The sequence below is a fragment of the Pan paniscus genome, chromosome 9 (assembly GCF_029289425.2).
Source record: "Pan paniscus chromosome 9, NHGRI_mPanPan1-v2.0_pri, whole genome shotgun sequence".
NCBI lineage: Eukaryota > Metazoa > Chordata > Mammalia > Primates > Hominidae > Pan > Pan paniscus.
In genome coordinates, this window is record NC_073258.2 from 114,985,657 (window position 1) to 114,999,532 (window position 13,876).

Sequence of the window (13,876 nt, forward strand, 5' to 3'; positions counted from 1 at the left end):
GGGCAAGTTGAAGCAGTGATCCTACTTTCCCCACAGTAACAAAGGCCTGTACTTGGACCTTAATCCTGTTTAGGGAAGACAAGGAGGGCATTTAAACGATGAGCAATGAAATATCGCTGCTCAGCCAGTTCCAGGTGATGGGACAAGGGAGGGGTTACGAGGTAAGGAGGCTGGGCCAGGTGCTGAGGGGCTGGCCATTCCCTGCCACTAGCCTCTAGGGCTTCAGGGATGGGGACACTTGGTCCCTGATGGCCAAGAGGCATTTGCTTTCCTGCAGCAGCTCCCAGTCTTCCCTAACAGGGGAGTGGATGGCTTAAATTCCTTATTTTCTCTATGACAAAACTGGGGCTCTGCTGAAACTACCTGGTTAAAGGAATGCCCATTTCTGAGTCTGCCTTTGTGTGCTGTGTTTGTAGGGAGGGTTGGGGTCAGGTCTCTATCTGGGTATATAACAGAGCGTATACTTGTAAAAACCTCTGCATGCCACGTAAAGGAACAGTAGGCCCTCTCCTCATTTTGAGAGTCTTGTCACAGCTCAGAGATTGAGTATGCAGACCAGGTCTTGCATGGGTGGCAGGCTCTGCTAAATAAGGGAAGAGCTTTACTTCTCATGGACTGAGCTGGCCTGGCCAGCCAGCAGCAGGTATCCTCATTAAGGAGCCTTCCTGGCTCTCACTTCTGGATGCCATTTTGTTCAGGGGAACACATTGTCTTAGCATCACCAGATTTGCACAGAACTACTTAAAGTTTCTGGGACAGGACGGAGGTAGGGCCCAGAGGGCTGGGCTCAATAAGAAGGGCCCAGGAGAGTGGGATGTTGACAAGGACTTTCTCTACAGCGATTGCATAAGCATTTCCCCTGCAGCTATATGCACCTTCCTATGAACGCCTCCCTCAACAGGCCCCCAGGTTCATTCGGTCTTATGAAAGATGGCTAGATAACCTTTCAGCCACTTCTGAGCATGCCACTGGGTCCAATCAGTTGGCTTCATGTGACTTGAATGATCTCAGTCCTGCTAAATCCACCCAGGATATGCCCTGCTCTGACCATGCCACCTTCTCAGAGCTCAGATATGAAAATGTCACATGCTCTTGTGTCAGTCATGGCTCAGATCCACGGGGAGGGGCTGTTTCCAGAGTTAGGGAGAAGCCCTTGCTTATTCTAGGAAACACGGAGCATGTGTGCTGCCTATGCACACACACAGAAACACCCATCAATTTTCACACCAGCGAGGCACTGTGCACACAAGCCATATACAGGCTGTGCACACCCCACACACAATGCCTCATTAATATTCCGTTGTTCTTGGCCCATTTGCTGCTGGGGCCGGGTGTTTAGCATCAGCAGCTGTGTTTGGTAGGTTAGTCCAGCCGTGCTCTTGGCATTGATGGATCCCTGATTCACACGGCTCATCATATAATAATCTCTCAGCTGTGCTGAAGGGAGGGGCTGGGAGGGAGGGGCCTGAGGAGCCAGCAGGATGGGGCTGGGGTGGGGAGGACGACAGACACTGGGCTTGGCCAGTGCCAGAGAAAGCACCAAGTAAGGACAGATTGGGGGGGTGGGGGGGTCACAGGTGCACCGGGCAGGCTGGAGGGGGCTCTAATTAGTCTCGTTTGTCCTGCACTTAATGTCAAGCTCATTAAAGAGGCTACAGAGTTAATCAACATACCACAAATTGGATTTTGAGTTCTGCAGCCAGTTTTGTGTACATTATGGCCACACTGACACAATCAGCTCTCAGGGTGAGGATTTCACGCCAGGTGCGCACCGTGCTTCCAAATCGGGATGGGGATACGTGTGTGTTGGTGACTTTTTCTTTCTTTTTTTTTTTGTTGTTGTTTGTTTTTCCTTCTAAGTTCTTTTTATTCTTTTCCCTGGGCAGACTCAAGAATTTCCTATTTAAACTCATTTAACATGTGCTCCACTTCATAATTAAATTCCTAAAAATCAGATCAAACAAACTCCTCTGTCTTAACGCTTTGTTTTTTAAATTGTTAGGGACCCCTCTGGAGGGGAAAGGCACAGGCAGCCGCCCCCTTCCCCCCCACCGCCGCCTTCCCCCCCACCGCCGCCTTCCCCCCCACCCGGCTGGGTGGCTGCCGATGTACGTTTTAATTACCGGCTCCGGCTGAAGTCTCACGTGGCCTTGGCTTTATTTATTTATTTATACCTTAATGAGGATACTGAATCTTTGATTAAAGTCGTAATCGTTGCCGATTCAGTAAGGAGGGGGAGTTGGATGTCAGACCAGACAGGGCTGTGAGTGCAGACACACGGAGAGAGTGGGTTCGGGTGCACACACAGACTGGCCCTTACTGTGTTAGACACACAACTAATTAGTATCAGGGTCTGCACAGGCCTCCACTCCCTTGAGTTTGATGGGGCTGGGGGCCAGGCAGTCCACATGGCTCTGACAGTGAGGATGGGCAGGTAGCAATTTCCCCAACTGAGAACCCTGGGCCTTGGCCCATCCCCAGATCTGCAGGTGAGGGACTCGCTGGCCGAGTCTCTGAGCCAGTGCAACACCCCATAGATTGGGGTGAACTGGTGTCAAGGCACGATGCCACTCTTTGAGCTTCTCTCATCTGATTCCCTGATGGAAGTGCCCCTCTCATGGCATGGGTGCTTCTTGCAAATCTTCCACCCATGAGAAAGTCACTGATCAGACCCCAGCATCCGCTCCCCTCAGAGCCCTAAAAACCCCTCAGAGCCATCAGAACAGATGAGAATTTATGTGGGTACAGGGGCCTAGCTTTGGGAGGGGGGAGCTTTGGTTAGTGGCCCGAGGAGGGGAGAGACAGGAGAGAGTAAAATATCATTTTAAAAAGGAAGTGAAGGCACAGGCATGCGAGTCTATAACGAGAAGGACAATTTATGCCCAGGCACGAGCGCAGTTTGACATGGGGATAATGAAAAAACGTAGGTCATTGTGGATGACTTAAACCTTCAGCAGCTGAAGAAAATGTATGAAATGCAGAGGACATTACATGGTTGGCAGCCCCGCACATCTGCAGAGGGACAAGTGAAATACAGTGGGCCATTCTTTACCATAAACTGTGGTTGTTGGAGATGCAGCCCAGAGAAATTGTAATTACAGTGACAAGACGAATCAGCGATATTTAAATATTCATGAACAAAGTCTGGGGTGATCAATCTATCTTTATTGTCTGCGCCTTCACTCCTGTAATAAATAAGTAGCTGGAGTCCTCACCTTTCATCTCCCAAGCCCCCCACTTTGGATATGAAAGGCAAGATGGTTATTCTCCACACCCCAACCTCTCATGCTCTGGAGATTTAAGAGTGGGATCCTCAAAAAAGAAAAGGCAGTTCTCTCCAAGTTTCATAGACCCACCATTTCCTGGGTCTGTTCTGGATCCTCCCTGTGTGATGCACTGAGGCTACAAGGATGGGTGAGGCTTGCTTCTTATCCTGGTGGTGCTTCCATGCTGGAGGTATGGTGGGCAAGCCAGTAGATACAGCATAGTGTGTCAGCAAGCTGACAAGTATATGGTACCCTGACTCTAGAGCCAGACCCAAACCTGAATCCCAACTCAGCTCCTTACTTGCTGTTTCACCTTAGGGATGATGTGGAAGCATCTCATTTTTTTCTCAACTGTAAAATGAGACTAATATCTTTAAGTTTGTTGCCATGATCATCTGTTGCGATCACATCACACATCTGAGTGCTCAGGAAATGTAGCCCATTTTAATGAGAAAGTGCCATAAAAATGATACCACACTAATAACAGAACAAAATTCTGGGCATTTCTTTTCTTTGGGGACACAGAAGAAAGTGTGATTCATTCTGCCTGGGGAACTAAAGGGAAGCGTCCACGTGGGGTATCATATGAGCTGGGCTTTGAAGGATGATTAGGAGTTCACCAGGGAGAAAAGAAGAAATCGAGCAGAGGAAACAGCTATGTAAGACTGTGGAGGAAGGAAATTGGGGACTGTAGAAGGTGTTTGGGGGACAATGTGAAGTTCCCCAAATTGGAGAGATTTCTTTGAAGGTTGGGGAGTCAGGCTGGAGTGACTTTCACCCTTAACCTAAAGGAAGGGGAGAAGAGGTCATCTGAGAAGCAAGATGGTGAGGTCTCATGTATCCACAAGGGGGCTTGCTTTCTGGGGACTGCTGTCCATCCCTGAACCAAATGGGCTCTCTTTTCCCAGGAGTGGCCCTTGCCCCACAGATGATCATGGGGCCACAGTAAAGTATGGTCATGTGTGAAGACAGGTATTGCTTGTTTATTCAATGGAGGTGTGGCCATGGATCCTTAAGTTGTCTTTGTAGGTGGTGAATACAGGCCGTCTCATCCTTCTCATGCACTGAATGTGCCCTACTGTCCCCTGAAGAGGGGGCAGGGAGAGGCAAAGGCCTGATCCAGCCCCTTGTCTCCACAGGCGACCACCCCTACGAGTGTGAGTTCTGTGGCAGCTGCTTCCGGGATGAGAGCACACTCAAGAGCCACAAACGCATCCACACGGGTGAGAAACCCTACGAGTGCAATGGCTGTGGCAAGAAGTTCAGCCTCAAGCATCAGCTGGAGACGCACTATAGGGTGCACACAGGTACCGAAGGCCAGGGAGGGGCCTGAGCTGGCTCTGGGACCTGGGCGGAGGTGGGAAGCAGATAGTCTCCTAGAGAAGCCTAAGTGAGGATGATCCCAGGCTGAATCAAAGAGTAGAAGAGGTTCTATTAAGAGCTGGTATGGTGGCCTGAGGGCCACCACACCCCAGTCAAGGTGGCCTGAGGGCCACCAGTCAAGGCCAAGGCAGACATTACTAATCAATCCCAGCACACTTTCCAGTGAGCCCCCATCAGCCCTCCAGGCAGCTATACCAGTAGTTCAGAGGTGACATGCAAAATGATGTCTGTATATGAGTCCTGAATTAGGGGTAAGTTGGTCCAATTAGCTGAAAGTGAAGGTTAGGGTAATTTCATGTTACTCAAGGGTTAGAGTAAGAATTAGGATACGTTGAATTAGGTTGTTATGAAGGTTGGGAAGTTGTAAAGTTAAATTGTGTTTGGTTCTGAGATTAGAAGAGCAGATATATTTAATAATCCCTATATGCATATGATGTTTTACCATTTCAGAGTGCCTTCACATTTTTTTTTTTTTTTAGACGGAGTTTCGCTCTTATTGGCCAGGCTGGAGTGCAGTGGCATGATCTCAGTTCACTGCAATCTCTGCCTCCTGGGTTCAAGCGATTCTCCTGCCTCAGCCTCCCAATTACCTGGGATTACAGGCGTGTGCCACCACGCCCAGCTAATTTTGTATTTTTTTTAGTAGAGACAGGGTTTTGCCATGTTGGTCAGGCTGGTCTCGAACTCCTAACCTCAAGTGATTCACCCACCTCGGCCTCCAAAGTGCTGGGATTACAGGCGTGAGCCACCGTGCCCATCCACATTATTTTTTGTATTGGAAAAAGAAATGTGGGCCACTGTTTTCCCTGAGGTCAAAAGACAAAACAAGTGAAGGGTCTTCCACAGTTTCCCAAGTTGGGGGCAGTGAAGTCCTGGAGCTTGCTTGTGAAAGCTAATTTTTCACATTTCTTCACAACTTCAAGTTCAGTGACACCACCTTAGTTGCTTAAAATTGGCCACTGTAGGAGTATTCACATCATAGCAATCAGCAGATGCTACAAACCAGGGCTTTTTGGAAAGCCAGTCATGAAACATTTACCACCAGCACACTGCTGGTTGTGGGGAAGGTTGATTTACAGAAGGGTGAGAGGTGGTGGAAGCTGGAAAACAAAGACGCCCCCTCTGATCAGGGGAGACAGCTGTCCTGTCCAGAGGAAGGGGGAGAGGTGGCTTCAGGCAGGTCCTGCTGGCTTAGAGGAGAGCACGTTGCCTTTGGAGGGGAAGGGTGGACAGAAGGAGCAGTAAGCAGAGCTATGTGTTGTCAGAGCTTGTTTTTCGTGTCCCAGTTTGAGCCCACAAGGAGAGGGTTGGGTGTCCGTTGATGACAACTATAGTGGCCCAGAGGATTTCCCAGAGCCCTGGGGTTTCCTTAGCCCCTTGTCAGGGATGTGACCTGGCAGGTGGATCATTAACTGTATTGGCAGTGACTATTGTAAATAGCTGGTCGATAGTTAGATCACTTTGGCTGTTCATTACTTCATTATTTGCTGGGGCCTGTGCGCGGGGGAGTATTGATAGTGAGATGGCTGGCCAGTTAATTACTGTATTGAAACAAGGTTCCCTTACATCCTCTGCTCAGCTCTAGGGGACTCTATGGAAGGAAAGTTGGGGTATAGAACGCTAGGGTGTGGCTGTGTACTCCCAGGTTCTTTATCCCTCCCATCCTACCCCACCCCCAATTCCAGCCTCAGGAGGGAGGCAGGGTCCAGGGCAAGGTCTTAGCGGTTTTAGCAGGATAGGCCGGGTGGGGGAGCTCATGCCTATAATCCCAGGACTTTGGGAGGCCGAGGCAGGCAGATCACTTGAAGTCAGGAGTTCAAGTCCAGCCCGGCCAACATGGTGAAACCCTGTCTGTACTAAAAATACAAAAATTAGCCGGGCATGGTGGCGGCACCTGTGATCCCAGCTACTTGGGAGGCTGAGGCAGGACAATCACTTGAACCCGGGAGGCAGAGGTTGCAGTGAGCTGAGATTGCACCACTGCATTCCAGCCTGGGTAACAGAGTGAGACTCCATCTCAAAAAAAAAAAAAAAAAAAAAAAGAGCTTTAGCAGGATAGGTGTCCCCAGGTGCAGCATATTTGAAGGACTGGGTTCCCTCAATTTCCCCCCACCCCTGCTCCCCACCATCTGTAGCCCTGAAAGGTCTCAATTCACCTGCTCTCTGGACGGAACTGTGGCTTGAAGAGCCATTCCTGAGGACTTTGGGGCCTTTCTCTTTCTAGACACCCATTTTCTTAATTAGAAAGGGAAAAGACTGTGGCCTTGGGAGAGTTAAGAATAGTAAGACAAGGAGCTGGGCAATCCAGTAGTCAACTAGCTACATGTAGCTATTTAAATTAGTTACAATGAAATAAAATTAGAAAACTGTAGAGCTGCAGTCGCACCAGCCTCATTCATAGCCATGTGTGACTGGTGGCTGCCGTCTTGGGTGGTGCCTTCATTGTCCCAGAAAGTTCTGTTGGAGCAAGCCCAGCTGGAGGAACCCAGCTTCCCTGGCACGCCTGAGGGTGACATGGTGCCCTCACCGCCTTCTGTCTGTCCTCACTTTCTCCTGCCCTGTCCCTCTGCCCTCAGGTGAGAAGCCCTTTGAGTGTAAGCTCTGCCACCAGCGCTCCCGGGACTACTCGGCCATGATCAAGCACCTGAGAACGCACAACGGCGCCTCGCCCTACCAGTGCACCATCTGCACAGAGTACTGCCCCAGCCTCTCCTCCATGCAGAAGCACATGAAGGGCCACAAGCCCGAGGAGATCCCGCCCGACTGGAGGATAGAGAAGACGTACCTCTACCTGTGCTATGTGTGAAGGGAGGCCCGCGGCGGTGGAGCCAAGCGGGGAGCCAGGAAAGAAGAGTTGGAGCGAGATGAAGGAAGGACTATGACAAATAAAAAAGGAAAAGAAAAAAAAAAAGAGAAGGAAAAGGAAACCTGGTAGCTTTTTGGCCTTGGATTCTCTCTGGGCTCCAGATGACCTGGATGCCAAGCCACTGCCCCTCCTCTGGGGGCCTCCACCCTCCTCTCCCGGCTGGAGGTTTGCCTGATTTTCTGGGATGGGGTGGGGTATTTTGTTCACTCAAATGGTGGCACATTTTTCTCCTCCCTTCACCCAGACCTTCTTCTATGTGTCCAGAAATGGAGGCTAGAAAGCAGGTGAGGGGTCCTCTGGTCAGAGCCACACGGTCTGTGCCGGCCTTCCTCCACCAAGACCCCCAGAAGATGAAGGGAGGGAGGAGGGGAGCCAGAAGGGCGCTCCCCTGCTGATGGGTCTGGGCTGGGTCACTAGCTGCTCAAAATGGCAGCTCTAGTTTGCTGGCGGCTGACTGGGGAGGGGAAGGGCTCTGTGTCTCTTCCCACCACTCAGCCCACCTGCTGCTTTCCTCTGCTTTGCCACATCTGGGTGTCCCCTGGTGGTCTCTGAGAGCCTCAGGACCCCTGCCCCTCCTCCAGCTCTTTGTTCCCAGCCTCCCCTTGACTCCTGTCCTCCAAGTCCCAGGGGAGTCCCAGCCCCTCAGGGACCTGGCGGTGTCTCCATCCTTCTCCGGTTCCCTAGTGGGATAGCTGCCTCTGACTTCAGGGCCCCTCCTACCCTCAGCCTTCTGAGAACACAAAACAAATCCAATACCCCACCCTAGTCCAGCACCATCGTGAGCAAGATTCCTGCTGCGCTGCTTCCAAAATGGAAAAGCATCACAACTAAATACCTAATATCCTACCAAACAAACCACAGTCCCTACGTAGCCCTACTTCAGTCCCAGGAGAAGGAATCCATGAATGGGCTGAGGTTCCAAGGGTAGGTTGTGGACGTCTTTCTCTAGAGGGGTCCCACACCTGGAAAAGAGGACACCCAGCCCGTGGGGTGAGGGAAGCTGGGCAAGGGAGAAAGTTGTTGAGTCACACTGGGGACCCCAGATGTAGTGAGCTCAGCAAGAAAAGCCAGGTCCAGAGAGAGTCGCACAGAATTCCTGACTCACAGCGCCCCTCGGTCCACAGTGGAGAGGAGGAGGAGCAGAAGGAGGGGGAGGAGCTGCAGGAGGAGGAGGAGTTGAAAGCGCTTTGGCCTTGTGTTATGTTTTGCTTCTTTTCTGTGTCCCTTGTTAGCACATTGTACTTGAATTACCTCAGTTTTTTGTGACCTCATGAGCTTTTTTAACCTCTGTATCTCTTTTTCGGTTGGGGCTTGGAGGAATGGGGAGGGTGTTCTTTTCTGTTTCTTGTGTAAATTAATAGTTGTTTTTATAGACTTCAGCTGGCCAAGACCCTCCCCGTGCCCCTGGAGACCAGCCTCCCAGCTGGCAGGAACTGTGCAGGAGGAGTTGATACTCAGGATCTGAATGTGAGGGCCGAGGAGGGCGAAGAGCGTGGGTGGGGAGGGGATGTTGCATTGGGGTCTCATGGTCCCCAAAGGGCACTAGGGAGTCACTTTTGGCTCCGCTGGTGCATGAAGTCACCTGTGACCACCATCCGTTCCGCCTAAAACACTCTGGAGAGAATCCCACCTTTCTTACAATTTGCTGGGCCATTGAGGTTTGAGGGCCTGTGTTTGGATCCTTGCAACTGTGTGGTCTCACCTCTGTGCATGCATTCTCATTGCCAGAATTGGTCTATTTTCACGGCTGGTCTTTGGGGAGGGGGGCGGGATCCAGCCTTTGTTTTGTTGTGTTGGGGTGGGGGTGTTGTTTTTCTAAAAGCTACCTCTTATGTTTGTCCAGTTGTTCTTTTGTTCCTTTCCCGCTTCCCATTCTGCTGCTCTTCCTCCCTCTTTTCCCCAACCTCCCCCGACCCTCCTGAATTTTGGAAAGCACATTTGCAATATTCGTGTTTGCTTTGGGACGGACCCTCCGTTTCATCTCATGCTTTATGTGTAAGAGTTTTTTATTATTATTTTTTCTTTCCTTTCTCTCTCTGAGAAAGTTGTGGCTGCGTTTTGATCTTAGGTTTTACAAAGTGGTTTAGGGAAGCGGTTTTGGGGAGAAGGATCACGAGGAATGTTGGGAAGCCGGAGGGATGGGTGCTGCTGCGACGACCCCCCCGTCCCTCGGCCCCAGCCCTCCTGCCCTCCCCTTCAATCTCATCCACCAAATCTGAAGGCCTTAAAATTGTGTGTTGGGAGGATGTGAATTGGGAGGACAGTGTCACTAGACTGTGGATTAGGGATGGTAAAGTAGGGAGGATGCTATTTTGCAACTATAGTAATGACTTAGTGTTTTGGAAAGGAAAAGAAGTTAAACTTGAAATACGTGACTAGAACAGTTGTCATGTTTATAATGTGAAAAGGGTGAAATCATTTGGGGGAGGGGCCGTCTGTAAGAAATCATTATGCACTATGGCTTCCTCCTCTGGTCTGGGAAGAAGCGGGGACTGGCTGGCCCTCAGGGGATCTGTAAATCCCAGAAAACAGTATTTTTAACAGCAAGATGTCATTCAACATTGGTGGGGAAGGAAGAGAAAAAAATCAAACTATTCCATAGAACTAGCTGGCCCCCTCACTCCCGTGCCCTTCCCACTCAGCCTGGGCCCCTCCCCGCTCCATTCATAAAAGCTGAGAGGGTTGAGCTAATCTTTACAAATTGTAATATTTTTGTAGTATCTGTTAGTTCCTTCGTCAGTTCTGCAGAACCTTGCCCTTTCCTTTTGTAATGTGAATAGGAAGACAAAAGACAAAAAAAAATCCACCACCACCAAAATATCCCTTTGTACATGTGTGTGCGTGTGCGCGTGTGCTTTGTGTGTGTGGTTGTGTGTTAAATCATGCAGTATTGTCGTAATCTGGTGTTGCAGCATTGGATGGTACTAAATCAGCACCTGGATGCCCCACCCAACCCCATGGGCCCTGCAGACCCCAGTAGGGAGGTATGGGGAGAGCTCAGGGGAGTGTGGTTTCTGAGGGCTACTGTCTGGGGACACCTCTGAACTTACTGTACCTTCCTCTCCCCATGAAGACACCTGAATAGAGTCTAACATGCCTCTTCTCCAACTTCCTACCTACAACAACAGAACAGTTCTAATGTTGCACAGCCTAGTGGCCAGGGGGCAAGCTAAGAGGCTGTCTGGAGGCTTTATATGTGTCTGGAGTTAAGGGGAGAGGAGGAGGGTACACAGGGGTCTCTCCCCGGGTGGGATCTGAATATCTGTCCTCCCCTCTTCTTCATGCCACCTGACTCCTTCGGCCCCCTGGCTGCCTTTAGCTGTGGTACTGCTGACAACCCTGCTTGCTACTGCCTTATCCAGCACAGTGAAAAACTTCTCCAGCCTGGCAAGGCCACGTTGGTTAATAGTCCCTTTCCCATGTCCAGCTCCTACAAATATGTCCCTTACTGCATTTGGTGACATTTACACCTCACTCATGTGCTCTTTCCCTATTCACTCCTTCACTCATTCAAAGCATTAAAATCCTATGTATATATAGGATAGACAAATATATAGATATATAGATATATATATATAGCAAGAGATTGATATAAAATAGTAAATATCATTGCTGCTTTGGGCTGCTTTGGAGGAGGAGGCCATGAATATGGGGAAGGCAGATCTGGGGTGTAGGGGTAGGTAGGGAGGCTGGGGGACCCAGTGATTCAGTACAATCCAAGGGATGTAACGCGGGCTTGTTTAATCTTTGTGCCTGAACAGTTTTTCCATGTTGAGAAAAAAAAGAAAAAAAAACTGCTGCAATTTTTCACAAGTGTATGGTACCTTTCTGGATGCTATTGGTACAATTGCTGTGGATGGAAGAGGGCCATTGAGCTTACCTCCCTATAGGGGAGAGAGCAGAGGTGGGGCAGCCTTTCGGCTCTGTCCATGACGGGTGGCAGGGTCAGGGTAGTTTTTGGGCCTGTTTCCCGGCAAGCCGAGCTAGGGTGAAAACTGAGGGCGCACCAGGATGTGAGACAGAAAAGCAGAAGATGAGACTCTGTTCATTCACTTTTCCTAGGCCCATCCTGTGGTCATCTTTCCCCCTCCCATCATACCTCCTCCTTCCTGGAGCCTCTGCCGGCTTGGCTGTAATGGTGGCACTTACCTGGATATTTCAGTGGGAGGATGAAAGGCGAGACTCACCCTATGCGGTGGGACAGATGGGGAGAGGAAAAAGGCAGAGATGGCCAGGAGAGGGGTGCAGGACAAACCAGAGAGGTTGGGTCAGGGGAAAAGGGTGGGGAGAAAGAGGGGTGCAGGCCCTGCAGGCCGGTTAGCCAGCAGCTGCGGCCTCCCCGGGCCCTTGGCATCCAACTTCGCAGACAGGGTACCAGCCTCCTGGTGTGTATCATAGGATTTGTTCACATAGTGTTATGCATGATCTTCGTAAGGTTAAGAAGCCGTGGTGGTGCACCATGACATCCGACCCGTATATATAAAGATAAATATATATATATATGTATGTAAATTATAGCACTGAGGGCCCTGCTGCCCTGCTGGACCAAGCAAAACTAAGCCTTTTGGTTTGGGTATTATGTTTTGTTTTGTTATTTGTTTGTTTTTGTGGCTTGTCTTATGTCGTGACAGCACAAGTGCCAGTCGGATTGCTCTGTATTACAGAATAGTGTTTTTAATTCATCAATGTTCTAGTTAATGTCTACCTCAGCACCTCCTCTTAGCCTAATTTTAGGAGGTTGCCCAATTTTGTTTCTTCAATTTTACTGGTTACTTTTTTGTACAAATCAATCTCTTTCTCTCTTTCTCTCCTCCCCACCTCTCACCCTTGCCCTCTCCATCTCCCGCTCCCGCCCTCCCCTCCTCCCTCTGGCTCCCCGTCTCATTTCTGTCCGCTCCATCCTCTCTCCCTCTCTCCTGCCTCCTGCTGCCCCCTCCCCAGCCCACTTCCCAGAGTTGTGCTTGCCGCTCCTTATCTGTTCTAGTTCCGAAGCAGTTTCACTCGAAGTTGTGCAGTCCTGGTTGCAGCTTTCCGCATCTGCCTTCGTTTCGTGTAGATTGACGCGTTTCTTTGTAATTTCAGTGTTTCTGACAAGATTTAAAAAAAAAAAAAGGAAAAAAAGAAAAAATGAATTTACTGCTGCAGGTTTTTTTCTCTCTCCATGTGTCACTAAGTGAAGTTTGTGCCTTCTATAGCAAAGAGAATATTTTTTACATCCTACTAACAGTAGATTTTTTTGTAGTGAACATTTTTTGTATTTTTATTTATAAGTCTCATAAGAAAAATAGCAATGTTCAGTTGTATACCTTGAATCTGCAGTTAGAAGAGAATAAAGTTAATTCAGTTGTCTCTCGCTTGAAGCGTCCCACCTTTTTATTGAAGTACTTGGTTTTTTTGTTTTTGTTTTTTGTTTTTGCCTTTTCTTGTGTGGGGAACATGGTAGAGGAATTAAGATTTTTGTGTGGGGACTGGGAAAAAGAAAGCTCTGTATTACACGTATTTAGACTTATCTATGTGTCACTTTTATGCCACATTTACAAGGCACATATGCACTGAATAACATTTTTCTAATACTTTTTAGTTAAAAAATGTTAAATACGTTAATATCGTATGATCCTTGGTACACTGTGCTAGGTAGGCACTTGTTCACTTATTCAGCAAGACCACCATGTACCAGTTACTGTTGTCGGCGCTGGGAATTACAGCAAAGGACAAAACAGACAAACCCTGGCCGCCCTGGGGCTACCGTGCTAGCGGGCCGCTGAGTCGGAATCCGTGGCTGTGTTAGGATAACTTGCTCAGGATTGCACGGCTGGTGAGCAGCAGTCAGAACTCCATCCACCCCTCCTGACACCAGGCCAGGTTCCTTTACTCCAGAGTTCTCAAAGCAGGGGTCTCACGTCTTCTTTAGTCTTTAGAGAGACATTTTCAACTGACTCCTTAGCGGCTAAGCAAGCTTCAGAAATTTCTCAACAAGAAGCTTCCACACAATCAAAGGTCCCTGCCTGCGTCTGTAGCAGCCAAGAGCTGTTAAGAAAGGAGATTGGAGCAGGTGGCCTTGTGCAGGGGAGGGGATGGGTGGGAGGCGGCCGTGCAAGCTCTGCATTGTCATGGACGGAATAAAGGATTTCCACAACACTCAATGGGTACGATTCCCTCCCTGTCTCATCTCCCTGTGTCTGGGCCAAGCCCTCTTCCCTGGCCCTTTCCCCCTTCCTCTTATCGGGGATAGAAGCATCGCCCTATCTTTAGCTGTAAAACCAAAGCCACTCAATCCTAGACATGGTGCTTCAGCACCTCTGCCTGAGGCCGTCCTCACTGCCTGTCTCTGACCAAAATAACCCCTCTCCTCCTCAAGACC

The 13,876-nt window shown here is 49.5% G+C and overlaps 1 protein-coding gene across 4 annotated transcripts in view; it reads left to right on the forward strand.

Moving 5' to 3' along the window:
- ZBTB16 (zinc finger and BTB domain containing 16) overlaps positions 1-12,869 on the forward strand; it is a 195,428-nt gene extending 182,559 nt beyond the window's left edge. For all 4 annotated transcript variants that reach the window (XM_003805486.5, XM_034933740.4, XM_034933742.3 and 1 more), the window contains exons 6-7: positions 4,406-4,573; positions 7,226-12,869. In XM_003805486.5, the coding sequence (XP_003805534.1) occupies positions 4,406-4,573; positions 7,226-7,455 (398 nt within the window). In that variant the 3' untranslated portion in view covers positions 7,456-12,869. The remainder of the gene's footprint in view (positions 1-4,405; positions 4,574-7,225) is intronic.
- Positions 12,870-13,876: the final 1,007 nt, after the last annotated feature.